Below are 27,837 nucleotides of genomic sequence, written 5' to 3' on the forward strand. Positions count from 1 at the left end.
TTCCTCTTGCGTCCGAAAACCGAATGTGGCCTCGTCCTGGGCCTAATCCCTCGCTTTTGTCGCCAACCTTCCCCCATCGGTAGGGGCGGGAGTGTTGACGGACGAAGGCCAAACGCGGTCCCTTACGGACGCCTCGGCCTGGGGTCTCGCCTTTTCCCGTTGTCTTACGTTCTATAGCAAGAAACGATGTCATTTAGTAGGTCGTTGAATTTGTCTCAACAAACGCTTATTATATAATTAACAAAAAAATATATGGTTACACTTAAAAAAATTAGCTTGACCTTGAAATCTCCTCCACCACTCCACCTATACAAAAATTATAGTAAACCCTACGTTTAGGGGAGGTAGCTGCGATGACCTTGACCTTGGCATATGTTGTCAAGGCCCCCCCCCCCCTGAATGACCCTCGGAAGGTTTTAGCCGTCGCTCGTTTTTTATTAAAAAGTTATTAATGAAAATGTATTATTAGTATTAAACTAGAATCTGCGTATACGTATACTCAATGTGTTCTTGACGTTCACACAGTTTATGAAGGTCACACTCTTGGGCATCCCTCAAAAAGTCATAGCTACCTATCGTTTTTTATTAAAAAGTTATTAGTATATAAAAATCACCAGAAACAAAAAACAAGAATATGGAATTTCGTTCCATGAACCCTGCGGAGTATAAAATGAAACATCCTCCACGAGTTGAACAGTATCATATTAAATTCGTTCTGCTGACTGGGGGGCCGCAGCCCCCCAGACTCCCTCTAAATTGTTACGAGCGCGAGCGCGAGATCCTGGATTCGGACGAGAGCAGTTCTCGACCGGTGGTTTTAGGTATGGTTGGGAGAGAGCAAGGAGTTCCGGACGAACCAGGGGCTCTATACCCTGGGCGCCACGGGGTTAGATTTATAAGAAAAATGTATGGTTTCACGGACGAACCAGAGACTCTATACCCTGAGAACCACGGGGTTAGATTTATAAGGAAAATGTATGGTTTCACGAACGAACCAGGGACTCTATACCCTGGGAGCCGCTAGAAGGAGTGGACGAACCAGGGGCTTTATACCCTGGGAGCTACATTGGTTTTTAGGAAGTTTTAGGATCTTGCTCTATCGTAATGGTACACCTCGAGCGATAAAGGTGTACCGGGTTCGTGAGATACTGCTAGTCTTACTGTTAATATGGTTCAGGGTTGTACTAATTGAATAATGCAAGTCAGGATAACTACTTGAATATATTCTATACGATGCTCAAGTACAGTGGTATATTAACAAAACTGGTACTATTGCTGGATTGCCACGACGGCGAGAGTTAGAAATCGGCTTTTACGCGGCGCATTCGCGGAAGCTACTCACTCGATTAGTCGATTGAACATTCACAATTAAAACCTCTAGGGTGAGTAGTTGCTCGAAGGGGATTATAGCCCGATCTTGCTCCAAGTGTTAAAGTGACGTCATCTCGAGAGGTTTTGAGAAAAACTGGGCTCCTTGAGTGAAAAAACGCGGCCCTTATATGTATACTGGAAATTGCTCGGTACAGTGGCGGGGCATTACCATATAAGGTAATGAAAATTGGGCCGGGTGTTTACATACGGCATGAGTCAACCCCGTTCGCGGGGGGTTGTACCCTAGATGATCGGGCCAACGCCCAAGCCACCAAACATTTCGGTCCTATACATGAGCGATATGTAACAAAGTATGCAATTTCAGTTTTATTTACAAATTCCGGGTACTTATTTTACGTAATGTATTTTACCTTAGGAAACAGATTGAAGTCGCACGGCGCAAGATTCGGCGAATAAGGCGGATAAAGGAGGGGTGTATATTGAAGGTGATAATAAGTAAATATGTATGAAATCAAAATAAAATGTTTTACAGTGTCAGTCCCGTTATTTAATAGCCACACCTCGTTTAACCCCGGTAGGACAGAGGAACAAGAGTATTCCACATTTTAACTTTCGACCTGTATTTCGTTAATCGCTAGCGCGTTACTCCGGACAATACATTTGAGGGGACTGGTGGTTCAAATAACAACTCCAACTAGCTATCCTTAATTATAAATGTTTATTCGCTGTGTGAGGGGTAGCCACACGTAGATTATTGTTAATCTGTGATACAACAATGTCTTTATCAGACTGTGCTATGCAACCACGTCGTTAATCGACTGAGTTATATGACGCAGTCTCACTGACCGTGATAATGGACTGTTCCCAGTTCCTTCGACTCTTTCTGAATATATACATGTCCTTGTCCTAATAGCAAAGGGAGAGAAAAAGAGACAGGACAGAAAGACGGAAAAACGGAACTGGAAAATGCCTAGTGGAGAGAAAGTTCAGTTAAAGCGGAAGAGAGTCATAAAAGTCAAGAGGCTCGCCGGGCCCGGCTCGGGGTGGTCCGAGGCCCAGGTGAAATCTTGAAAGAAGACAGACGCCTCGCACGGCACTCGTCGCCAAGTGTTTAACGGGATGACCAGACTCGCACGAGATCCTGGAAAAATGGAAAAATAGAAAGCTTAAAATTATCCTTGCATTCCATTCCATTTATTGCGACGGATTGAAGATGCATCGCTGCGGCAACGTGAAGGCTGTTCCGCAACGATGTGAAGCTGCCCCTGCGAAGGAGCGGATGCGAGATCCCGTGCCTTCCGGTTACTGAGGAACCGACAACGATTTGAAAGATGAGAACTACGACAGACCTCGTAGAGTACAGACGTGTTCAAAGCAATACTAATAAAGTTTCTAGTTTGTGTTTATAAGTTGTGTGTTACGTTATATTTCTGGTGTTATAATGAGTTCAATAAAAAACGCCTCGCCCCGGTGCAACATTGGTGTCAGAAGCGGGATCACGACTCGTTCTGCTGCCGGGACGGAGGCTTTTTCGTCGTTGAAGGCGCTCTTGGAAGGTCTGCAGCGGAACATCTCGACGCAGTTCCAGGAGCAGCAGCGCTTGTTTGTAGAGGAATGGGAGCGAGCCGAAGAGAAGCGGACAATGGAGCGGGCTGTCGCTTCGGCCAGGGATGCCGCCGTTGAAGAAAGGATCGGAGCTGTGGAAGACCAGTATCAGGTCCTATCCTCAAATGTCGAGCGGATTCTAGAATGGTTTTCGGGAGCCACGGTCCGCGATAGGAAGCGCGAGCCTGTTACTTCTGACGGGCTCGCGGGCCTTTCAGCTTCGCAGTCAGTCCCTCAAAGTGGGGGTAGGGTAAATCAGAGTGTTTCCGATTTGGGCTACACTCTGAAACCCTCCGTGTTTGATGGAAAGTCTTATTGGGAGGAATATAAAATTCAACTCGAGACCATTGCTGAGGCGAATCGGTGGGATGGACCAAGGACGGCTTTGGCCTTGGTCTCATCGTTAGAGGGGCCGGCTCGGAGCGTTTTGACGTCTCTCCCCGCTGAAAGACGTTTTGATTATGCCGCGTTGATTTCGTCTCTGGAATTCCGTTACGGAATGAAAAATTTCGTCAATTTAAATTACGTAATATTCCAAAATTATAAGCAACGGAGAGGGGAGTCCATCTCCGATTTGGCAGCAGAGATTGAGAGGCTGTCACAGGTTGCTATCGGCGATTGTCCGGTAGAAGTAAGGGACAAGCTCGCGGCCTCTCAATTCATTGCTGCCCTGGCTAATGAAAAGATGAAGCGGACCTTGCAACTCGGCGGTTTCATTTCGTTGCGAGCCGCCGTCATGAGGGCTCTCGAAATTGAAGCCGTCGAGGCAGTACCGACGCCGTACGTTAGGCTCGAACGGTCATTCAAACCTTTTTCTTTTTCGGAGGGACAGCCCCGCAAAATAAGGTTTCCGGGCGGAGAAAGAAAATTTTTGGAAAAGGAGGATAGTAACAAGAGGATCATGGAATGTTGGAGTTGGAAGGAAACCGGACACATGCAGCGAAACTGCCCCAAAAAAAGCATGAAGAAGGGAAACTTGAAGAAGTCGGCGTAGAGGGGGAGACTTCGGCTTCGTTTTCTTCTACCCCCGTTGTAAGGAAGGCAAATTTGTCAGAAGATTCTTCTATTGTCGAGGGAACCGTCGAGGGAAGGAAGTGTCAGTTCGTCATCGACACGGGCTCATGTGTGAACTTGATGAAGTTTCACAAGAATGACAAATATTGCGCGGCGGGAGTACAAGAAAACATTAGCATCTGCTCTGTTTCTGATGAAAAGTTACCAATTCTAGGAAAGCGACGCTCCTCTATTATCATTGGTAGCCTCCGAACCGAGGAAGATTTTCTTTTGATCGATGTTGTTGAAGAATGCATTTTCGGAACGAACTTGCTCCGAAAGCATTCTTGCCAGTTGGATTTTATCCTAGGAAAACTTCGGATTAAAGGACATCAAGATATGGATTTGAAGAGGAATCATCCTGAAGACCGGCTCTTCATGCTTGCGGAAATGAAGAATGAAGCTTCTACTCCCGAATTTTTTCAAGATCTGTACGAACGTTGCTCTGTTGACCTTTCCGAATAACAGAAGGCTGCATTCTGAAAGTTATTAAACGAGTATCAAGACGTCTTCGCAAGGGATCCCGATTAAGTAGGAAGATGTGATGTCATTCAACACAGAATTGATACTGGGGATCATCGTCCGATTAAACAACCACCGCGACGTCTGCCTCTACATCGCCGTGGTGAAGTTGAAGAGCTGCTTGCGAAAATGGAAAGGCAGGGAGTAACTAAGAAATCAGGAAGTCCGTGGTCTTCTCCAATTGTACTGGTGAAGAAGAAGGATGGAAGCACCCGATTGTGTGTAGACTATCGTCGTCTTAACGAAGTCTCGAAGAAGGACTCCTATCCGCTTCCCAGGATTGAGGACACGCTGGATGCCCTGGCTGGTGCAACTTGGTTCTCGACGATAAATTTGCAAAGTGGTTACTGGCAAATTGCTGTACACGAAGAGGATAAGGAGAAGACTGCCTTTTGTGTTGGTGCTGGACTTTGGCAATTCAAGGTAATGCCGTTTGGACTCTGCAATGCCTCTGTTACTTTCGAACGTCTTATAGATACGGTATTGACGGATTTAAGCTGGAAAATCTGTCTGGTATACCTGGACGATGTTATAATTTTCGGAAGAAGTTTCGAGGAAGAGATCGAAAATTTGAGGAAAGTTTTCACCCGCCTGCGCAAGGCGAACTTGGTCATGAGCCCGAAGAAATGTAATTTCTTTTGCTGAGAGATTAAATACCTCGGTCACATGGTCTCTGAACAGGGCGTTAAGACGGACCCTGAGAAGATAGCCGCGGTACGAAAATGGCCTGTACCCAGGAATCAGACGGAGCTGCGAAGTTTCTTACGACATGGCACTTATTACAGGAAATTTGTCCGAAGCTTTTCAGCTATTGCAAAGCTCTTGTATCGTCTGACGGAGAGTAAGGTTTATTTCCAATGGGCAGAGGAATGCCAGAAGGTATTCGAAGACTTGAAGACACATCTTGCGAAGCCCCCTATCTTGGCTTACCCCTTGCCTGATGCGGATTTCATCTTGGACACCGACTTATCAAACAATGGAATTGGAGCAGTCCTTTCCCAGATTCAAGATGGCCAAGAAAAGGTAAATGCGTATTTCTCGAAGGCGCTGGAAAAGGCGGAATGAAATTATTGTGTGACAAGAAGGGAACTATTAGCCATCGTAAAATCCATAGAGTATTTCCACCATTACCTCTATGGCCGCAAGTTCTTGGTGAGGACGGATCATGCTTCTTTAAGATGGCGCCTCTCTTTTAAGAATCCCGAAGGGCAAACTGCAAGGTGGATAGAGTGTCTTCAACAGTATGAGTTCGAGATCAAACATCGTGAAGGAAAAAACCACGGGAATGCAGATAGCCTTTCCAGGAGACCATGCGAAGCTTTGCAATGCAAACGCTGCTTACGTCTGGAGCAAGGTCGCGAAGAAGAGCATCTTGTTCTCAGGACCATCTGCGTATCTGCGAAGACGGAAGATTGGATTAAGGCCCAGGAAGAGGATGAGGATCTGCGATTTATTCGACAAGCGAAGATTGAAGAGAATAAACCTACTTGGCAGGATGTTTCAGCACTTTCCCCTGAAGCGAAGTACTTCTGGAAAACGTGGGATTCCTTGGAAGTACAACGTGGATTATTGTTCCGGAGGTGGGAATCTGCTGATGGAAATGAGTTCAATCGGTTATTGGTTGTACCGAAAAGCAAAATTGCCGAAGCCCTTCAGGAATGCCATGATGCGCCTTCTGGAGGACACTTTGGGGTGAGGAAGACATTGGCGAAAATTCGACAGCGCTTCTTTTGGCCAAACCACCGTTGGCACGTGGAAGATTGGTGTCGTCGGTGTCATAGCTGTTCCGCGAGGAAAGGACCTGCGGAGAAGGGAAGAGGAACCATGAAGGTTTATAACGTAGGAGCACCTTTTGAGAGGATAGCGCTCGACGTTGTTGGTCCCCTGCCGAGGTCTTTCGCTGGGAACAGATTCGCGCTGGTTGTGATGGATTATTTTTCGAATTGGCCAGAGATGATTCCACTTCCTAACCAGCGGGCGACAACGATTTCCACAGCGTTGCTGAAGGAGGTGATAAGCCGACATGGAGTTCCGCTCGAGCTACACTCTGATCAGGGTCGGAGTTTTGAATCAAGCATCTTCAGAGAACTGATGAAGATTCTTGGAATTAAGAAGACAAGGACAACTTCATTACACCCTCACTCGGACGGGCTCGTTGAGCGAATGATTAGAAACTTGTTGCGATATTTGTCTCAGTTTGTTGGAGAACATCAAAAGGACTGGGACTAGTGGATTCCAACCTTCTTGCTCGCATATCGTTCCTCGCAGCATGAAGTGACACAGAATACTCCGTCGATGGTCCTCACGGGACGGGAGCTGAGCCTTCCTCTGGATCTTCTAAGGGGAGCTGTTCCTGCTGAGCGAAAGGAAGAAAATGATTTCATTGAAGAAACCAGGAAAAGAATTGAAGAAGTTCACAAATTCGTTCGACAGCGGATGCGAATTTGTTCGGAGAGGACGAAATCGTGGTATGATTCGTTCTTGAGATCAATTTCCTTTGCTTCAGGAGAGAAGGTGTGGCTAAACAATCCTCGAAGGATGAAGGGGAGATGTCCGAAGCTTCAATACGACTGGGAAGGACCCTATGAGGTGAAAAATCGGCTGAATGAGTTGATTTACCGGATAGTCCGTTCCCCGAAGTCCAAAACAAGGGTTGTGCATGTGAATCGACTTGCTCGGTACGATTCACGAAAGGCCCCCTGCGAAGATACTGCGAGGTGAGGATCGAGGAAAATGGCCGACATCTTCGCCCAAGTTACATACAATGGTTGCTACACAATGGTTGCTACACATTCATACGTACTTAGTATAGCGCGAATATTTAATGAACATTTGTGTTCCCGCGGATAAATCATGTGTGTGAATTGCGTTTTATTTACCGACCTTCTTCTATACGAATCCCCCACAATAGGAATTACTTCGCAGAATTTTTATTTAAAAGAATTTGTAATTTTGACAACCGCATTGAGAGTTTCTTTTAAATAATGAGTTCTGTATATCCATTAGATCATTTAAATACCGATTAAATTTTCATTTTACATACTTATCAACTGTTTCATATATTATACCACAGTGATCGTCTATTTATTATCGATTTATTATATGATTTTTATATGCTAATAACTTTTTAATAAAAAACGAGGAATGGCTAAAACCTCTTAGATGTTACTCGAGAGGATGATCTTGGCAACATATGTCAAGGTCAAGGTCATCAGAGCTGACTCCTCTAAACGTAAGGTTTACCAAAATTATTTATACCACATAATTTGCCTCTTTAAATAAAACAACTTTTGTAAGAACACTTTTTTGGTACCTTCAATATCTCATGAGATATTCCATTATTCGCACTTAAACGTAACACCCTGTATAAGGTGGCCCGTTTAAATTGATCCGCTCGAATATCTTTGGAATTGTTGATGATATAAAAAGACATTTCATAGTCTGATATGATTAAGTTTTTTTTTAAGTGGATGCGTAAAGGGCATATGAAAGTCAACTTTGTTTTCTTAAATAGAATTATATATTTTTCAATGCATCGACTGGTGCAGTACGTTATTACGTATATACAAGTTTCTACTGAACCACTTATAGCGAAAAATCATTAGCTTCGAAGATATTTTAATTTTAATAATATTATACTTGTACTACTGCGATCTACAATATTAAAACTAAAATACTGTAGGGATATGGTTTCGTGATGTCGATTTAGAGAATTATCCCTCGTAATCTCGGTGCACTCACAGGTTTTTTATTTCGCAATTTCTCTATACGTCACGCTCGCATAATACACTCTGAACCTGTCTTCTATCGTTCGCTTTCTTATATTTGGGTTCTCGCACACGTTCATTGCCACACCGATTTCGGCGTCTATTGCCCTTTACACTTCTCTCGCTCGCGCGTACGCTCTCACTCTCTCTCTCACTCTCGCTCTCGCGGTCTCTTGCCTTTCGGCAGTGTTTATCTTTGCGATTCTTTCGTCACCCACAATACCTTCAAAATTAATAATTTTTCGACATAAGTGACTTAGTATTTGTATGCAGGGATCGACGAATTGTACCAAATGATGCGTTCAAAAATATATGATTTCACTTAGAAAAATAAAAATTAACTTGCGTATGCCCTCTGCGCGTCGTGATAGGGAAAACATATTAGCATCAAGTTGTATATTCTCTGAAACCACTTAACTTTTGTCCGAAACATTTTTGCCAACAATTTCAAAGATATTTGAGTGGATTGATTTAAATGACTCATCCTGTATATTAGTCGATTAGATCAAATTGTTCTTGCTTACAAGGAAGGTTTTTCAGGTGTCCGCCTCCGATTGTTCTGAATTTTGGATATGTTTTAAAGGACCGAAAAATAAGATATACGTATTTTTTATATCGGCCCGTTTTCATATTTAGGGGGTGAAACGACCCCCTAAAGTTTCAGCTACAATAGGCTATCTTAAAAACTATCATAGATAGAAGAAAACTTCTTAAGGAAAAGTTTCATGGTTTGTTATGTACATATAAATGCTGATTATCAATTTTGTAAAAAATAATTTCTTTATAATATTATTTTAAAAGAAATCACAATTTACATAATAACAAAAAAGAACGCAATTTCTTTTCTGAATCCATTGATATATCACATAGTATGTTTGTCTCTTACAATTTTGCGTATTTCAATATTATATTATATGTGTTCCGCACACACATCGGGTGGCGGTCATACCAGATATAATGCATGGTTAATGTTCATTATAATATCTGGTGTTTACTATGTTTACTAGGCACTAGTAAAGTTATTTATACCTTACAATATTAATAAGAATTACTTTAGTATTTACGTATTAATATGCGATACATACATATGGTAAGGAATATAATTTCCGGTACTACTAACATGATTTAATTTCTAAATTTAGGTATAAATTTATTACCTGAATTTTTTACATAATGTATGAAGTTTATAAAATGATTCACTTAATATTCAAATTTGTCGCAGAAGTGATATTCATGAAAAAAATGTTTTAAACAAAATGCTTTTTTACACCAAGAACATCTAACTATCGATGTTTCATCACAGAGTGCACATTTAATTTGTGTGTTCTGTTTAAAAGCAAAGTCTACAGGATTCACAAAATCTGATTTTTCTTCTGTATAACTACTTTTGTACCAAGCATACTGGAATAGATTTTTATATCTTGGTGAAGACGGTTGATTGTGTACAAGTGATTGTAATTTAATTACATTATTCTTTAAATGAAGATTAACGTCGTAATCATGTAACAGTACATCATCGGAAAAACGTCAAACATAATTTTTCCACACCCTAAATCCATAAACATCTAGAGGTTGGATTCATCAGGTGGTACCCTTTGGTATCGTCTTAATTATAATTTCTTTACCCGTTGATTTCGCATTACATACATCTTGCTCACAATGTCCACTCCAGGAGTCTAATAGCAACACAGACGTTGTTTTAGTATTGGTGAAAAAGAGCTCTTCCAACCAGATTTTAAAATGTGCTGTAATATTATATTAAAATCTTTAGTAATTATACACATGTGTACCGGTAATTTTTAATCAAAGATAATTTTTAGATATTGGTTACCAGAAGTGAGTTTCCCAGATTTTGATGCAGTCACGTATACGTTAGTCGGTTTAAATAATGTTTTCTGAACTGTTGGTCCAAATTGTCCATTTGCTTCTTGCAAAACCCTAAAAAGGGGTGACAGCAATCTTCCATCAGCAGTTATTGTTGGTTGTATTCTGTAACTGTGCGATGTTGAAGGTACAGATTGTACAACACAATCTACTTTCTTTTGGTTTTTCACCGCTAGGGTTCGCCCAGAATGTATTTCTAATTGAAATCCACTCTGGTCTGAATTGTACAAATTTTTATGCCCGTATCTCGTAATCAAAGGTTTTACTTCATTGACAAAATCCGTAGCTTTAACTTTCAATACTTCATCGTCTTCTATTGTCTTTCGTGTTACAAATTTTGTTACTTTTCGAGAAACAATACGATGAGCTTTTTTAAAATTATACGGCCATGTTTTGGAAGCTTTAAATGTCATATAATCGTTACCTTGTTTCTTATATGCTTGTAAAGCCCACCGTCGAATATCTCTATCATGCAAAATATAACCGGAATCAATAGCTCTCTTCAAATTTGTTATTACGAACTCGGAAATTTGAGCCAATCTTTCTTTTCTAGTTCCTCTTGCTTCAATTTGATGAGTCCATCTTCGTAATTGTCGTTCAGATGAAACAAGTTTAAAATTATGTTGAACGGTAGCAAGTCTACGTCTTTTTTCTCCACCTTTCCAAAACGCAACTGCATTCCATTTATAATCAACATCAACGTCTTTGTCACGCTGCGAACAAACTCCAATATATGTCTCCCCAGACCAATTTTCGTCTGCATCATCTTCATCAACAGCCTCAACCTCACATTCTTTAAATTGATCCAAAAAGTCCAATGACCTTTCTTCGGAAACTTCAATTTCATTAAATTTAAATATGCTATCGAGCAACATTTTTTGAATGGTTTCCTTGAGTTGTACTTCCTCTCTTGTTACAGGAGTATCCATTAAATACATTGTTTGAAATGTTGCTAATAGCAAATTAATCACATTCATCGGATTGATAATCATTTTTAATCACTGTATTACAAAATAAATGCTGTGATCATGTCGAACGCTCGAATTTGACTTTACAACTAACCAATCGTCGAGGTATATATAGAGCACAGCTTCGCAAAAAATAACTCATAATTTGATACACTGCTATTGTTGAGCGTATAAAAATATAAAATGACGTTCCATACGATATAATGACGATAGAAAAGTGCAGAGTGCATGAATGATAGTTTAAAGAATTATATATACATATATGATTAATTGTTTACTGCTTGTTTAGTGCGTAATAAGAACCTCTTCTTTATGCATTCACTGATACTATTTTATGGCGTTAATACCCATTTAGAGTCAAATGATATATCTCATGCTTAGTCGACAGAGCTTCCCTGGTCGTATGATATACATATGTATAGATTGTAGTGTCAGAAAGAAAGAAATAAATAACGAAAGAAAGAAATAACGTGTAATTGATCATATATGTTGTTTGCCAAAAGATATCGTCCCAAGAAAGACATCGACCGCACGTCATATCTGGTATGACCGCCACTCGATGTTTGTGCGCAACACATACAGGGTGTTCGGCCACCCCTGGGAAAAATTTAAATGAGCGATACTAGAGGCCAAAATAAGACGAAAATCAAGAATACCAATTAGTTGATGGAGGCTTCGTTGCAAAGTTATTAACGTTTAAAGTTCCGCCTGAAACGCGGCAACCTGCGAGCAGATGCGTGAGCGCGGTAGGTCAGGAGACGGTGTGTTAGAGGAACCGAGGTTACCGACTTATCGATCGCCTTTCGTTTCTGCGTCAACTCCTCGGACGGCGAACATGGTACGTTGAATAAGATACGACAGCCGCTCGTTTTTGCGTCAACTCCCAGGAAGGCAAACGCATATCGTCGAATGGGATTCAACCTGTCTTATGAACATCCGGAGGGGCATATCAAAACTCGCCCGACAAGATGTTCACAGAGAGAGGGTGAATGCCTCTTTGAACACACACATTTTTTTTTTTTCACAAAAATCACCCACACGCGAGCGTACACGCATCGCGATTGTCCCGTCCGCGAATGTCCACGTGTACGCGCACCGCGATTGTCCCGTCCGCGAGTGTCCAGAAATAAATACTTTCATAGAAAAACCACAATTTTTCTTGCAATATACAAGTTTTCCAAAAACCCGAGCCACACGCGAGCATACACGCATCGCGATTGTCCCGTCCGCGAATGTCCACGTGTACGCGCACCGCGATTGTCCCGACCGCGAGTGTCCACAAATAAATACTTTTGTAGATGAACCACTATACTTTTTTCCCAAAAACAGAGTCACACGCGAGCATACACGCATCGCGATTGTCCCGTCCGCGAATGTTCACGTGTACGCGCACCGCAATTGTCCCGACCGCGAGTGTCGACAAATAAATACTTTTGTAGATGAACCACTATACTTTTTTTCCAAAAACAGAGTCACACGCGAGCATACACGCATCGCGATTGTCCCGTCCGCGAATGTTCACGTGTACGCGCACCGCGATTGTCCCGTCCGCGAGTGTCGACAAATAAATACTTTTGTAGATGAACCACTATACTTTTTTTCCAAAAACAGAGTCACACGCGAGCATACACGCATCGCGATTGTCCCGTCCGCGAATGTCCACGTGTACGCGCACCGCGATTGTCCCGTCCGCGAGTGTCCACATATTGTCAGATAACTGCCCTGCCTCACAATAAATGTTCCACATGGCCACCATTCTCTTGTAGGCACAGCTGCATCCTTCGGTGAAAATTTTGACGCATATTTTCCAAATTAGCCCCTTCTCTTAACTCAATAATATCCGCTGATAATGTAATGCGGTGTTTGAGTTCTTCGGGCGAGTTTACTGGCATGGAGTAAACTAAATCCTTCAAGTGGCCCCAATAGAAGAAATCAAGGGGGTTGAAATCGGGCGAACGAGCAGGCCACGGCGTAGGTCCTCCTCGTCCAATCCACTTGTGTCCAAAATAAGCGTTTAAATGTCCGCGTACTGCCAGTGTGGAATGGGGCGGTGCACCGTCATGCATGTACCACATGCTTCTGCGTACATCTAGTGGTTCATCTTCCAAAAGGTTTGGCAACTGCGTTTCCAAAAATTCGAGGTACAATTGTCCTGTTAAACGGTGTGGGAAGACCACAGGACCAATAATTTTATTGCCAAGTATTCCTGCCCAAATATTGACAGAAAACTGGCGTTGTGTATTTACTTCGTAAACCGCGTGTGGGTTTTCTTCTGCCCAAATATGGGCATTGTGTGTGTTTACTGTACCGTGGCGATTGAACGTTGCCTCGTCGGTAAACAGTATGTTTGAGATAAAATCTTCATTATCTCTAATCATTGATAATATCCATGTGCAAAAATCTTTTCGTTTTGCAAAATCACCCTCTTCTATTTCTTGTACCCGTTGGAAATGGTATGGGTGCAGTTGCCTCTGCTTTAATACCTGCCAAACAGTCGAATTACTGACTTGCTCGGCTGCTGCAATTCTCCGTGTGCTGGTGCTCGGATCTTCTTCAATTCTTCGAATGATTCTTTCCTCCAATTGTTCGGGCTGTTGGTCGCGCCCACCAGTTGGACGGGTCAGGACCGACCCCGTGTCTCGCAAACGCTGGTACGTTCGTGTAAATGTCTTCCTGTCCGGTAATTGCCTATCGGGGTACTTTTCGGCATAAATGCGACGTGCTTCGCAGGCATTGCCTTCTGCTGCCCCGTAGCACATAATTACATCGGACAGTTCGACCAGCGTGTAATTGGTACCCGACATTTTTTTCGGTCCCGCGCCGCGCACTACACAACACAAACCACGCACACACACTACACTACACTACACTACACTACACAACACAATCCGCGAACTTACGTATTTCACGCACTGTTATTGAATAAAAAATAAATACTGGAAGAAAAATGAAAATTATATTTAATTGCTAAATATTAAATTGCAGTTCTAGTCGTTTTAAGCTCTCTTAGGTCTGTATTCGTTGGCGATTGCCTTCGAAATGAGAAAAGACAAACGAATGACGGAGTGGTGAGAAAAGCAGACACATACTATTACAGTGCCGACCTCGCGGCCTACGAATCACGTGGACGTGAATTCGGCACTTTGACATCGATATCGACGTAAGCGAAACAAGGAGAGTGTAAATCTTTCCTTATTGCTCTCGTATAACTGAAATTCGACTGACGCCGCTGCTATCCGATTTCGACTCCAATCTGCCCCAACAGTTAATAACATCAGGACTAAATACATTGTAACAATTTCCAGGTATGTTCTGGGTGTGTATCGCCGGAAAAAGGCAACTTTAATCATAAATTAATTTATTATTTATAAAAGTCCCAACATTTTTACGTCCCGACTTATGTAGGCATAAGTACGGTAATGGTAAAAATTTCCAGAATTTTGTTTACGGAAATACACGTTCTAATCCTTTGCGGTCGGTGTCCCCGTAGCGGGAACCATCAAAAATCCTAACAATGACAAAACTCTATCGTTCCCTACGCCTCGTGATTCAAATGTTTCGGTTCCAGAATTTCCAGAAATTTCTATGAACCATCATACATTATTATCTCGTAAGTCGACCGAAACATTTGAATCACGAGGCGTAGGGAACGATAGAGTTTTGTCATTGTTAGGATTTTTGATGGTTCCCGCTACGGGGACACCGACCGCAAAGGATTAGAACGTGTATTTCCGTAAACAAAATTCTGGAAATTTTTACCATTACCGTACTTATGCCTACATAAGTCGGGACGTAAAAATGTTGGGACTTTTATAAATAATAAATTAATTTATGATTAAAGTTGCCTTTTTCCGGCGATACACACCCAGAACATACCTGGAAATTGTTACAATGTATTTAGTCCTGATGTTATTAACTGTTGGGGCAGATTGGAGTCGAAATCGGATAGCAGCGGCGTCAGTCGAATTTCAGTTATACGAGAGCAATAAGGAAAGATTTACACTCTCCTTGTTTCGCTTACGTCGATATCGATGTCAAAGTGCCGAATTCACGTCCACGTGATTCGTAGGCCGCGAGGTCGGCACTGTAATAGTATGTGTCTGCTTTTCTCACCACTCCGTCATTCGTTTGTCTTTTCTCATTTCGAAGGCAATCGCCAACGAATACAGACCTAAGAGAGCTTAAAACGACTAGAACTGCAATTTAATATTTAGCAATTAAATATAATTTTCATTTTTCTTCCAGTATTTATTTTTTATTCAATAACAGTGCGTGAAATACGTAAGTTCGCGGATTGTGTTGTGTAGTGTAGTGTAGTGTAGTGTAGTGTGTGTGCGTGGTTTGTGTTGTGTAGTGCGCGGCGCGGGACCGAAAAAAATGTCGGGTACCAATTACACGCTGGTCGAACTGTCCGATGTAATTATGTGCTACGGGGCAGCAGAAGGCAATGCCTGCGAAGCACGTCGCATTTATGCCGAAAAGTACCCCGATAGGCAATTACCGGACAGGAAGACATTTACACGAACGTACCAGCGTTTGCGAGACACGGGGTCGGTCCTGACCCGTCCAACTGGTGGGCGCGACCAACAGCCCGAACAATTGGAGGAAAGAATCATTCGAAGAATTGAAGAAGATCCGAGCACCAGCACACGGAGAATTGCAGCAGCCGAGCAAGTCAGTAATTCGACTGTTTGGCAGGTATTAAAGCAGAGGCAACTGCACCCATACCATTTCCAACGGGTACAAGAAATAGAAGAGGGTGATTTTGCAAAACGAAAAGATTTTTGCACATGGATATTATCAATGATTAGAGATAATGAAGATTTTATCTCAAACATACTGTTTACCGACGAGGCAACGTTCAATCGCCACGGTACAGTAAACACACACAATGCCCATATTTGGGCAGAAGAAAACCCACACGCGGTTTACGAAGTAAATACACAACGCCAGTTTTCTGTCAATATTTGGGCAGGAATACTTGGCAATAAAATTATTGGTCCTGTGGTCTTCCCACACCGTTTAACAGGACAATTGTACCTCGAATTTTTGGAAACGCAGTTGCCAAACCTTTTGGAAGATGAACCACTAGATGTACGCAGAAGCATGTGGTACATGCATGACGGTGCACCGCCCCATTCCACACTGGCAGTACGCGGACATTTAAACGCTTATTTTGGACACAAGTGGATTGGACGAGGAGGACCTACGCCGTGGCCTGCTCGTTCGCCCGATTTCAACCCCCTTGATTTCTTCTATTGGGGCCACTTGAAGGATTTAGTTTACTCCATGCCAGTAAACTCGCCCGAAGAACTCAAACACCGCATTACATTATCAGCGGATATTATTGAGTTAAGAGAAGGGGCTAATTTGGAAAATATGCGTCAAAATTTTCACCGAAGGATGCAGCTGTGCCTACAAGAGAATGGTGGCCATGTGGAACATTTATTGTGAGGCAGGGCAGTTATCTGACAATATGTGGACACTCGCGGACGGGACAATCGCGGTGCGCGTACACGTGGACATTCGCGGACGGGACAATCGCGATGCGTGTATGCTCGCGTGTGACTCTGTTTTTGGAAAAAAAGTATAGTGGTTCATCTACAAAAGTATTTATTTGTCGACACTCGCGGACGGGACAATCGCGGTGCGCGTACACGTGAACATTCGCGGACGGGACAATCGCGATGCGTGTATGCTCGCGTGTGACTCTGTTTTTGGAAAAAAAGTATAGTGGTTCATCTACAAAAGTATTTATTTGTCGACACTCGCGGTCGGGACAATTGCGGTGCGCGTACACGTGAACATTCGCGGACGGGACAATCGCGATGCGTGTATGCTCGCGTGTGACTCTGTTTTTGGGAAAAAAGTATAGTGGTTCATCTACAAAAGTATTTATTTGTGGACACTCGCGGTCGGGACAATCGCGGTGCGCGTACACGTGGACATTCGCGGACGGGACAATCGCGATGCGTGTATGCTCGCGTGTGGCTCGGGTTTTTGGAAAACTTGTATATTGCAAGAAAAATTGTGGTTTTTCTATGAAAGTATTTATTTCTGGACACTCGCGGACGGGACAATCGCGGTGCGCGTACACGTGGACATTCGCGGACGGGACAATCGCGATGCGTGTACGCTCGCGTGTGGGTGATTTTTGTGAAAAAAAAAAAATGTGTGTGTTCAAAGAGGCATTCACCCTCTCTCTGTGAACATCTTGTCGGGCGAGTTTTGATATGCCCCTCCGGATGTTCATAAGACAGGTTGAATCCCATTCGACGATATGCGTTTGCCTTCCTGGGAGTTGACGCAAAAACGAGCGGCTGTCGTATCTTATTCAACGTACCATGTTCGCCGTCCGAGGAGTTGACGCAGAAACGAAAGGCGATCGATAAGTCGGTAACCTCGGTTCCTCTAACACACCGTCTCCTGACCTACCGCGCTCACGCATCTGCTCGCAGGTTGCCGCGTTTCAGGCGGAACTTTAAACGTTAATAACTTTGCAACGAAGCCTCCATCAACTAATTGGTATTCTTGATTTTCGTCTTATTTTGGCCTCTAGTATCGCTCATTTAAATTTTTCCCAGGGGTGGCCGAACACCCTGTATATAATATTGAAATACGCAAAATTGTAAGAGACAAACATACTATGTGATATATCAATGGATTCAGAAAAGAAATTGCGTTCTTTTTTGTTATTATGTAAATTGTGATTTCTTTTAAAATAATGTTATAAACAAATTATTTTTTACAAAATTGATAACCAGCATTTATATGTACATAACAAACCATGAAACTTTTCCTTAAGAAGTATTCTTCTATCTATGATAGTTTTTAAGATAGCCTATTGTAGCTGAAACTTCAGGGGGTCGTTTCACCCCCTAAATATGAAAACGGGCCGATATAAAAAAATACGTATATCTTATTTTTCGGTCCTTTAAAACATATCCAAAATTCAGAACAATCGGAGGCGGACACCTAAAAAACCTTCTTTGTCAGTGTAATTTTTATCATTATGCATGAATGGTCTTTTTTAGCAACAATAACATTCAAGACGATGGTGTTCGCGATATCTTAGAAGGTCTCATTAATCAATTAAACGAAGACAAGGATGGTAAAGGCTTAAATGTATTAATATTATGGAATAATCAACTTACGCAAAAATCGTCTCCCTATTTTTCACGCATTATAGTATGTAACTTTATTTAACTGTATGGAATGTTCATTAGAAAAGTTACGCTTCTCTTCGAAAATTCATTGTTAATTGTAACTTTTTGAATGGACAGCCTGTATAATTACACACACACACATTTGGTTCATTTGCCAAATCGATTAACTCCACAAAAGGGACAAGTAAAAACATGGACAAAGTAATATACATTTTTTTTAAGGTTTCTTTTAATAGTGTTAGGCAGAATTATTACAACACTCAAATTTTAAAAAGTTCAAAAAGTGGAGTTAATTGCTTTGGCTTGTAAGAGACTCATATATATTTATGTTACTTATGTACGTAGGCATTGTACAAAACCTTAGAAACATTAAATATTGGAAAGAACACGCTGACCGATGAATTGTTGTTCGCCATAAAGGATGCATTAAAAAAGAACCGTATTTTATTGCAATTGGGGATCCAATCAACTGAACTTACGTGTAACGGAATCGTCACATTGTCCGAGATCATTGAAATAAATCAGGTTTTACAAGTAATTGTCTTGAAAATATTATGCTATATAAATGTATAATCTTCCATGTATATGTATATATTCTATTATTATTCTAGAGGATAGACTTGCGAAATAACGATATACAAATGACCGGATTAAGGGCTCTGAATTCGGCTATGAAAAAGAACAGAAGCATCATCAAGGTCGATTTGGACGACAAACCGAAAACGATAGTAGTAAGTAAACAATTTCCATTCTATGTTAAAACATATTTATACCTGGACGATCATCCAGGATCAGTTTCTCTTCATCAAGTTCTTACAGATATAGAAAAACTTTAAACGTAAATAATTCGTAAAATATTGAATTTCTGACCGTAATAATAACGTATTTTTGAGAATCTTGAAATCTAACACTGTACAAAGTTTTGATTAAATTGGTCACTTGAAGGTTTCACACTTCTCTTACCAGCTATAACTCAATTCCGACATCCACTACTTTGTTCGTCGATATTTTGAAAACTAATGAGCCAACTATGAACATTTATGCAAATGTATATTTTTATAGGAAAAAGATAAAATTATAGGACTTGGGTAAACATTTGTTTTATCGTTAAATTACAAAAATATAATTTTTAATGATTAGAGGGGAGGCCGAATGCATATCAAATATAAAATTTTAGCTTTGAAAATTTAATAGTTTCCGGAATACTAGGTTAGGTTTTGATATTTTTCATTTTGTTTCATTTCGTCGAGTGAAGGACTGGTAGCAATCCGAAGCGAATGTGACACTATACCAGATGTGGCGGTTAATAATTCTTAATTTTTTTTTGAAAGATGACACTGGAAACAAGGGTTTATGTTACTAGGATTCACCAATGATCACGAATTTTTTAACTTTAACAAGCGAAATCAACAATTTAATTTTTTATGAAATGAAAGCTTTTCAAATACAGAGTTTCAGCAAACAAAAGATTGTTTTTAGATGTCTTCAACGCGCAGTTGTCGAATTTGTTTCCTTCGACGACTAACAGGAGAATCGATCGGTAATGCAACAAAATGTTGGTTTTGGCCTGGTATGTTTTTAAAGGCTTATCCATGCCTTCTTGCATTCGCTGTCAGTTTTAGCAATGAATGCTGGCTTTAATCGATCAACTGAAATTGTTTTTTCTCTTCCGTCAATATCTATGACAAATCTTCGGTCATCCAATCTTTTGATGATTCTATGTGGTCCAGAATAAGGTGGCGAGAGTGGTGGATGCACCTCATCGCGTCTTAAAAAGACGTGTGTGCATGTACACATGTTTTGGAGAACAAACATCTTTGCATTGATGTGTTGAGCGGTAGGTGTGGGTCTTATTGCTCTCATTATCTCTTGATGCTTTTTCACGAAGACTTGGGGATCAGCAGGTAGTTCTTCTTGAACGAAAAAGTCTCCCGGAATTCTTAAGGTTGTACCGAATAACATTTCAGCTTTTTTTTTTTTTGAGTTTTGGAAATAATCGCAGAGTGGAGCCAGCAGTTTAGCCATTTGTGGAATGCATGTGCAATAATAATTTACCATATCTATAAAACGTCATAGATCGCTGACAGTTTTTGGTCTGGGGTAGTCTCGTATTGCTTCGATTTCATCTTTAGGTGGTTCATATTTATTTTTCTTGATTCTATGTTCAAGGAAAGTGACTTCGGATTGTCCTAGCTGATCTTTCTCCGCATTGATTGTAAGACTATGCCTCTTGAGGCGTACAAAGACCGTCGCTAGATGCTTTTTGTGTTCTTCCATGGATTGAGAAACGATGATAATGTCATCAATGTAGCAGAGAACATAGTCCAGATCTCTGAATATGATGTCCATGAAGCGTTGCATTGTTTGAGTGATACCACTTAAGCCAAAAGGCATTGTTACATACTCGTACAACACAAATGGAGTGTTAATAGCAGTTTTTGGGATATCTTCAGGAGTCATCGAAATCTGATGGTAGGTGTTAAAAGCTGATGCTTTAACAACGATGTTCGGATAGAGGAACAGGAGTTTATCCTAGAGAGAATCTCAGGATTGTCACATACGTAAACAGGATTAACGGTAATTGCGGCCGAAGATAATCGCTCAGCATTATGCAATCTTTAAACAGTAGGCTTTATTGAGATTTAGAGTGGAAAAGATAGATTTACCATGAAGTCTTTCAAATAAATCGTGAATGTATGGTGGTGGATAACGATCAGGAATAGTTTGAGAGTTTCTTTCTGAAATCACTACACATTCTGTAGCCACCCGTTTTTTCTCCACCAAATAGATTGGGCAAGCCCACGGGCTGCTTGATAGACGTAAAATTCCTTGATCTAAAAGAGAATTAATTTCATTTTTTGCCGCTGTGAATGTTTTACCTGATAATTTCCTTGAACGTTCAAAAACGAGTTGACCAGTTGCCACTATATGTTGGAACACTGGACTGTCAAGTGTCTTTAGAGAGACAGTTGTTGTCTTAGTGATATCAATATATTGTTGCGATACTTGATAGAATTCAGAATTCCCCTTGATTGTAGAAAGTCCATACATTGCGGGAACGTTCAGATGACCTTTGATGTTAAGAATTGTTATTGAATCGATTAACTTACTATTTCGGAGATCAATTACTAGACCATTGTGGCCTATGAGTCTCAAACCAAGGTTAACGGTTACTACTTTTTTCCCATAAGTATGAATAACTGTGTCGTTTGCAGCATAAAGAATATTAGAACGTTTGGTGAATGAGGGTGCAAATTTTCTTGGCAAGACAGAGACAACAGATCCGATATCTTCCAAGAATTTAGTTTGTGAGTTTCTGCCCCAGACATGAAGTAAAAATTCTTTTGGCGTGTTTGATAAGCTATCGCCAACCGCCGTTGTTGACGATAGCCGCTTTAGTTTCCCAGGTTCATGGTAGCAAACCAAGGACAGTTCTGTTCGCACTTGTTCACTTTGGGACCAAATTTATTACTTATTTGGGAGCTTTGATGTTTGTCTATATTTGATCGGGGCCTGTCTTTAAAGTCAAGTCATGATCTCGATTTACTGTTCCTCCTATCCCCGTTGGAACGTCGAGTATCAGCTTCAAGTTTGATCAGGCGAGCAGTGATGTCCTCAAATCGAGTGATGATGACTTCATTGAATTTAGTGTTCAGATCATTTGTTAATCGTCTCGATGGATCATAAGAGACTCTGTCTATATGATTGTTACCTTTGATAATGTCAAGAAGTAGGTCAGCCATCTCCGCTTTTTCGTTCAAACCTTTTTTTGTCAACAATATCAGTGGTCTGATTTTCTCTGGCATCCTGTCCATCCACAATTGTTGAAGAAGTTCATCATTCACATCTTTCTTGGCCAGATCACGCATCTTTCGTAAAAGTTGAGAGGGTTTTTTGTCTTCCAGCTTTAGATTGCTTAGGAGTTGACGCATTTACTGTTCTCTGGAAAGTGAGGTTCGCGAGAGAAGTGCATGCTTCAAGTTTTCATATTTGTTAGTCGATGGTGGATGTCTTAGGATGTCAGTGACTTGTTTCATCGTGCTAGTATCAAAAGCTCTGAGAGTTTCGGAATATTTGGTTTGATCTGCCTTTATATTGCTTGCTGCAAATTCTGATTCGATGATGAAGAACCATATGTCTGGATCATCCTCATGAAAGTGGGGAATTGAGGCCTTCTGACTGCATGGATGAATTCAGCGTTTGACTGATTAGGTTGATTGTTGGAAGCGCCAGGATGCTGATCGGCCATGCTACTATCCAGCGTGCTTTTTGGCATGATGCTGATGTTCTTTTTTATGTCAGCGCGTGGTGTTTAAAGACTAGAATGACGCTTTTTGATTTAACCGAAATCGGGGTCACCAGCTATGGTTACTAGGATTCACCAATGATCACCAACTCTTTAACTTTAACAAGCGAAATCAACAATTTAATTTTGTATGAAATGAAAGTTTTTCAAATACAGAGTTTCGGCGTACGCCAGAGAGAGATCGTACAAAAGATTGTTTTTAGATGGCTTCAACGCGTGGTTGTAGGATCTGTTTCCTCCGACAACCGACAAGAGGATCGGTCGGTAATGCAGGGCTCTGGTCCGCCACACGTTTGGTTCACAGTCTAAACTCTTATGCTATTTTGTCGCTATGATAACACCTTTTAAAACGCCATTGATGTTTAAACGATTTTGAGTTAGCGTCATATTTTTTCCGTGTGGTACACATGTCGAGTTTCGAGCCAAATAAAGAGCATTTGTGGCACGCACTGCTTTTCTTGTTCAATCAGAAGAAAAACGCGAGTGAAAGCTGTCGTATACTTGTGAAAACTTATGGTGACAATGTACCAACGCAAGACGCTTGTGTGCGTTGGTTTAGATGATTTAAAAGTGGTGATTTCGGCTTGAAAGATAAAGAACGCCTAAGTCAGCCAAACAAATTTGAAGATGCCCCATTACAAGCATTGTTGGACGCAGACGATACACAAACTCAACAACAAATAACAAAGATATTAAATGTTGGTCGCCGAACCATTTGTGATCGTCTGCATGCAATGGGAAAAATTCAGAAGGCAGGAAAATAGTTACCACAGCAGCTGAACGACAGGCAAGTGGAAAAGCGAAAAACGGTGTGCAAAGCTTTGCTTTCTCGGCATGTGGTAAAAAAGAGTTTTTGACATCGCATTGTGACTGAAGACGAAAAATGGATAGACCTTGTGATAAAAAAATATCCGGAATTTTTCATTTAAACGAACCGCGCTTGAGATATTGTCAAAATCATTTTTGTTCTAAGTTGGTACATCTGTCAGTTGTTTACATGTCACTTTTAAGCGCAATCTGTCAGATAGTTTGTGCGTAATAGCCTTCTAAACAAGTCATTGTTTGGTGTACTCTGCGAATTTCGCTATGTCGAATTTAGTTCAGCAAAGAGTCTGCCTAAAATTTTGTGTGTTCTAACAAAATATCATGTGCGGAAGCGTTGGAAATGTTAACAGTAGCCTACGGAGACTCGACAATGTCGAAAACACAAATATACGAGTGGTACAAAAAGTTAAAAGAGGGCTATACTGTGGTTGATGATTTGCCTCGTTCCGATCGTCCATCTACCTCTGTGACTAACGAAAACATTGAAAAAGTTAAGAAAATTGTGCTCGAAAATCGTCGTGGGAGCATCAGGGAGATAGCAGCCGATATTGGTGTCTTGTTCGAATCGGTGCAGAGCATTATGCACGATGTTTTGGGCATGAGACGAGTTGAAGCGGGGCTTGTGCTGAGAGTGTTGAATGTTTTGCAAAAAGAGCATTGCATTGCTGTCGCCAAAGAAATGTTTCTTTTGGGCCAAAATGTTTTCGAAGGCATTATTACCGGTGATGAGATATGGGTCTATCAATATGACATCGAAACGAACCAACAATCATCGGAATGGATTCACAGAAGGAGCTGAAGGCAATTCCAAAATCGGCCTATGAAAAGTGTTTTGAAGATTGTAAGAAGCGTTGAAATATGTATGTTCCTTGCGATGGAGATTACTTTGAAGGGAATAAAATAAGTATCGATGAATAATTGAACCATTTTCGTTTTATTGACAAATTCCGGGTACTTTTTGATCACAAGATATTTTGAGAACCCAAAACGCAAAAAATCATGAGTTGTCCCAGAACAACCAGCGAAGTCAACTGCAAAGCCAAATCGCTTTGGAAAGAAGACAATGCAGTGCATTTGGTGGGATCAGAAGGATGTCGTGTACCATGAGTTTCTTAAACTAGGTGAAACAGTTAATACCGTTCGCTACTGTCAATAAATGATTAATTTGCACAATGCATTGATCGAAAAGCGATAAGAATGGGCTATAAGACACGGAAGTGATTTTACTGCACGACAACGATCCATCATACACAGCGAAAGCGGTTAGAGACACCATTTCTGAATTTGGCTGGAAACTCTTACCCCATTCGCCGTACTCACCAGACTTTTTTTTTGTACGTGGGGGAATTCTCATATAGTGTCGGACTCTTACCGGCTAAAACCCCACGGTGACCATCCTCAAGCGCCTGGCGGGGGACCGGAAACGCTACTGAGACATCACAGAGTCCCCCGCCGCGTCGTGCCTTTTCAGGCCCCTCCCGGTGGAAGGCACTCTTCCCACGGCATTCCCACTTAACCGCAGATGTCTGGTCACCAGCACCCACGGCCCCGTGACATGGGATTAAGCCGCCGGCCGCGGGGCTATGTTGGCCGCAGGACTGACTCGCGGGCAACTAGCCAACTTGCGGCCTTAGGTAAAACTCGCGGCAAATATCCCATGTCCCGGCCCAATCACACACTCAAAACTTTCATACCGGTGTTTGGTCTGCGGGAGTTTCGCTCCGACCTCTGGGATACCATGCGAGGATGTGGCCACCAGCCCTCTTAGAGTGATGACTCCACACCCGCATCCTATCCCAGCAGCTGCCCCTATCCGCCACCTGGGCATGCGCCACATAGGAGTTCACCTCCCCTGCCATCTGGACAACCAAACGGATGCGTGGCCACCAGACTGCCAACTACCACTTGTTTTTATCAATGTTTCACGCACTTTCCATGAAACGCTTCAACAATTACGGAGATGTCGAAGAATGGCTTGTTGACGGGATCACTTCAAAAGATGAACGGTTTTTCTGGGAGGGCATCCACAAATTGTCAGAGAGATGGGATTTTTTTTTTTCTTTTTAAAAGAAAAATTAAAAATTATTAGTCGCCACACCTGGTAATATAGTATATGTATTCTGTTGAATTAGAATAGTTTATCGCAAATTAACACTCCTCAACCAATAAAATTAAAATTTGATATAAAAGTGCATTTTCGGCGGAACACCTTGTAAATTTGTTTACTAGTAGACTCAAAGACCGCGGCACTCAGAAAAAAATATCTCTGGTGGGAATCTGACTAACAACGACGATTACTACATAAAAAAGATGTTTGTATGCGTATATACATATATGTTTATTAATATTCTGGAAACTATTTAACCCTCTGTGGGCCCGTGTAACTTTCAGGCTGCATGCTAATATATCGACATTTTACCAAATAATTTTAGTTTTTTCACTAGATGACGTATACGTCTTAATTATACCAATAATGTCTGTGAGATAATCAATAACAATATTGATGACGGTTGACAGCACCATTAACCTGAAATACCAAAGTAAATACCTTGCAAGTTTATATTTAAGAAAAAAAATTCGACCCATAGAGGGTTAATTACTGAAGCTAAAATTTTTTATTTGGTATCCCTCTCCCCTCCTCCTTCCCTCCGAATTTCATGTAGATTGGCTGCGGATGCCATTTGAAACACACATCTTTACTTTTGCATATTTTTGTCATATTTCACATGTAATTCCATATACAAGTACATTAAATATTGTATAATTAAGAAACGTAGAACAACATAGCAGCTAGTTATTTATTCCCACCACTCCGGGGAGACCCGTATGACATGTCGTGTTAATCCAACATAAAAACCTTTTTATTTTTATTTTATTTCAAATAAAATATTTACCACCGTATTTGTAAGGCTTTTCTGATTAAAATGAGACCAAATGCGATATCATTTGGATCATATTTATCTATTAATATGAATTATATATTGTTACTAGGGCTCTTAATGTTGCTCAGATTTATGGATATCCGAATTTTGAATATTCGAGTTTCGAGTATTCAGGTCTCAGGTGTCCAAATTCAAGTCTAAGTATCCGAGTATCCACTATGCATTTTGCACTATGAGGTCACCTCTGGCTTGACAAAACTATTTTTCCCTAAAACTCTGAGGTCATATCTGGCGTTAATAAAACAAATTAGTGGGAAACAGTTTTATTTAAAAAATGCTTTGAAATTATGTGTATGTAGATAAAAGTCTTGTATCGCACTAAATTGCGTATAAAACTTATGTCTATGAACATCCCAGTTGTTTGATAAAATTAATTATATGCGCATGCGCAATTCAATTATTAAGGCAAACATAATGATTGTTTAGTATGTTCAAATCGAAAAATAAAAGATGGAAGGCGAATAACAGTCTACTTTTGTGAAACTTGCGACAGGAAGCCGTTTTTACATGTAGGAGATTGTTTCAAAAAATACCATACTTTAAAAAAATATAAATAACAATAAACTAAATATTCGTATTTTGATATTATACATTTTTTCTGAACAATCGTTTTGTTAATATAACATTAAACTTTAAATAATTGCAAGCAATTACTTTATACCTAACATGTGATATCAAAACCACAAAAATTAAATCAGAGTTGGCCGAGAACAAACTAGGAAAACAATTATAGTGCAAAGGGTTAATTTAATAGGAGTATCAAAGAAGTTGCTTGTTCCGCTCATACTATACAATTAAGTGTAAGAAAGTGTTTAAGTTTAAGTGAAATTGAAGATATTTGCACTAAGAGCACTAAAACAGTTGGTTATTTCCATCATTTTGTTTTAGTCATAAGGGCTATTGAAAAAAAACAAAAACGATTAAAACTTACTCAGAGTTATTCAATTAGATGGAATTCCGCATTTTATATGTGCGAAAGATTCTTTAAAAATAAACTTGTAGTTAGTTTGGTATTTTTGGCAGAAGTATAACAAAATTGAATGTAGCTAAAAAAATAGAGATGATTGAAAGTGACTGGACTCTGCTAGAAGGTATAATAAAAGTTCTAAAACCGATCGAAATGGCTACTGTCGTTCTTTGTTCCAAGAAGACTGTAACATCATCAATGGTACACCCGATTATACAGGATGAGGCACTTAAAACCGGCCACCTGAATAACTTGGCTGCTATTGGTGATAGGAAAAATTATTTGGTATCAAGGGACTGATCATCCGATATTACTAGTTTTTTGACAGGTGGAGGCATCAAGGAGATATGAAGGTCATCTCCGTTTCTTTAAATGGAACTGTATGTTTTTTTAATTATATTCTGATAGAGTATTTCAAGACGAATACAATGACCTATTGGAAAGGTCATTCCTGGTCTCAGTTAGGCTAATTGTGATGGAAAATAATTTACATTGAGGAA

General features: G+C 40.8%; 1 protein-coding gene and 1 pseudogene across 5 annotated transcripts in view; one reads left to right on the top strand and one right to left on the bottom strand.

The window, feature by feature from the left end:
• LOC143351997 (uncharacterized) overlaps positions 1-27,837 on the top strand; it is a 140,261-nt gene that overhangs the window by 97,181 nt on the left and 15,243 nt on the right. For all 5 annotated transcript variants that reach the window (XM_076784204.1, XM_076784205.1, XM_076784206.1 and 2 more), the window contains 3 exons: positions 18,166-18,319; positions 18,643-18,831; positions 18,909-19,028. In XM_076784204.1, the coding sequence (XP_076640319.1) occupies positions 18,166-18,319; positions 18,643-18,831; positions 18,909-19,028 (463 nt within the window). The remainder of the gene's footprint in view (positions 1-18,165; positions 18,320-18,642; positions 18,832-18,908; positions 19,029-27,837) is intronic.
• Positions 9,445-11,101, bottom strand: LOC143347052 (uncharacterized; annotated as a pseudogene).

The sequence above is a fragment of the Colletes latitarsis genome, chromosome 2, assembly GCF_051014445.1.
Source record: "Colletes latitarsis isolate SP2378_abdomen chromosome 2, iyColLati1, whole genome shotgun sequence".
Classification (NCBI taxonomy): Eukaryota; Metazoa; Arthropoda; class Insecta; order Hymenoptera; family Colletidae; genus Colletes; species Colletes latitarsis.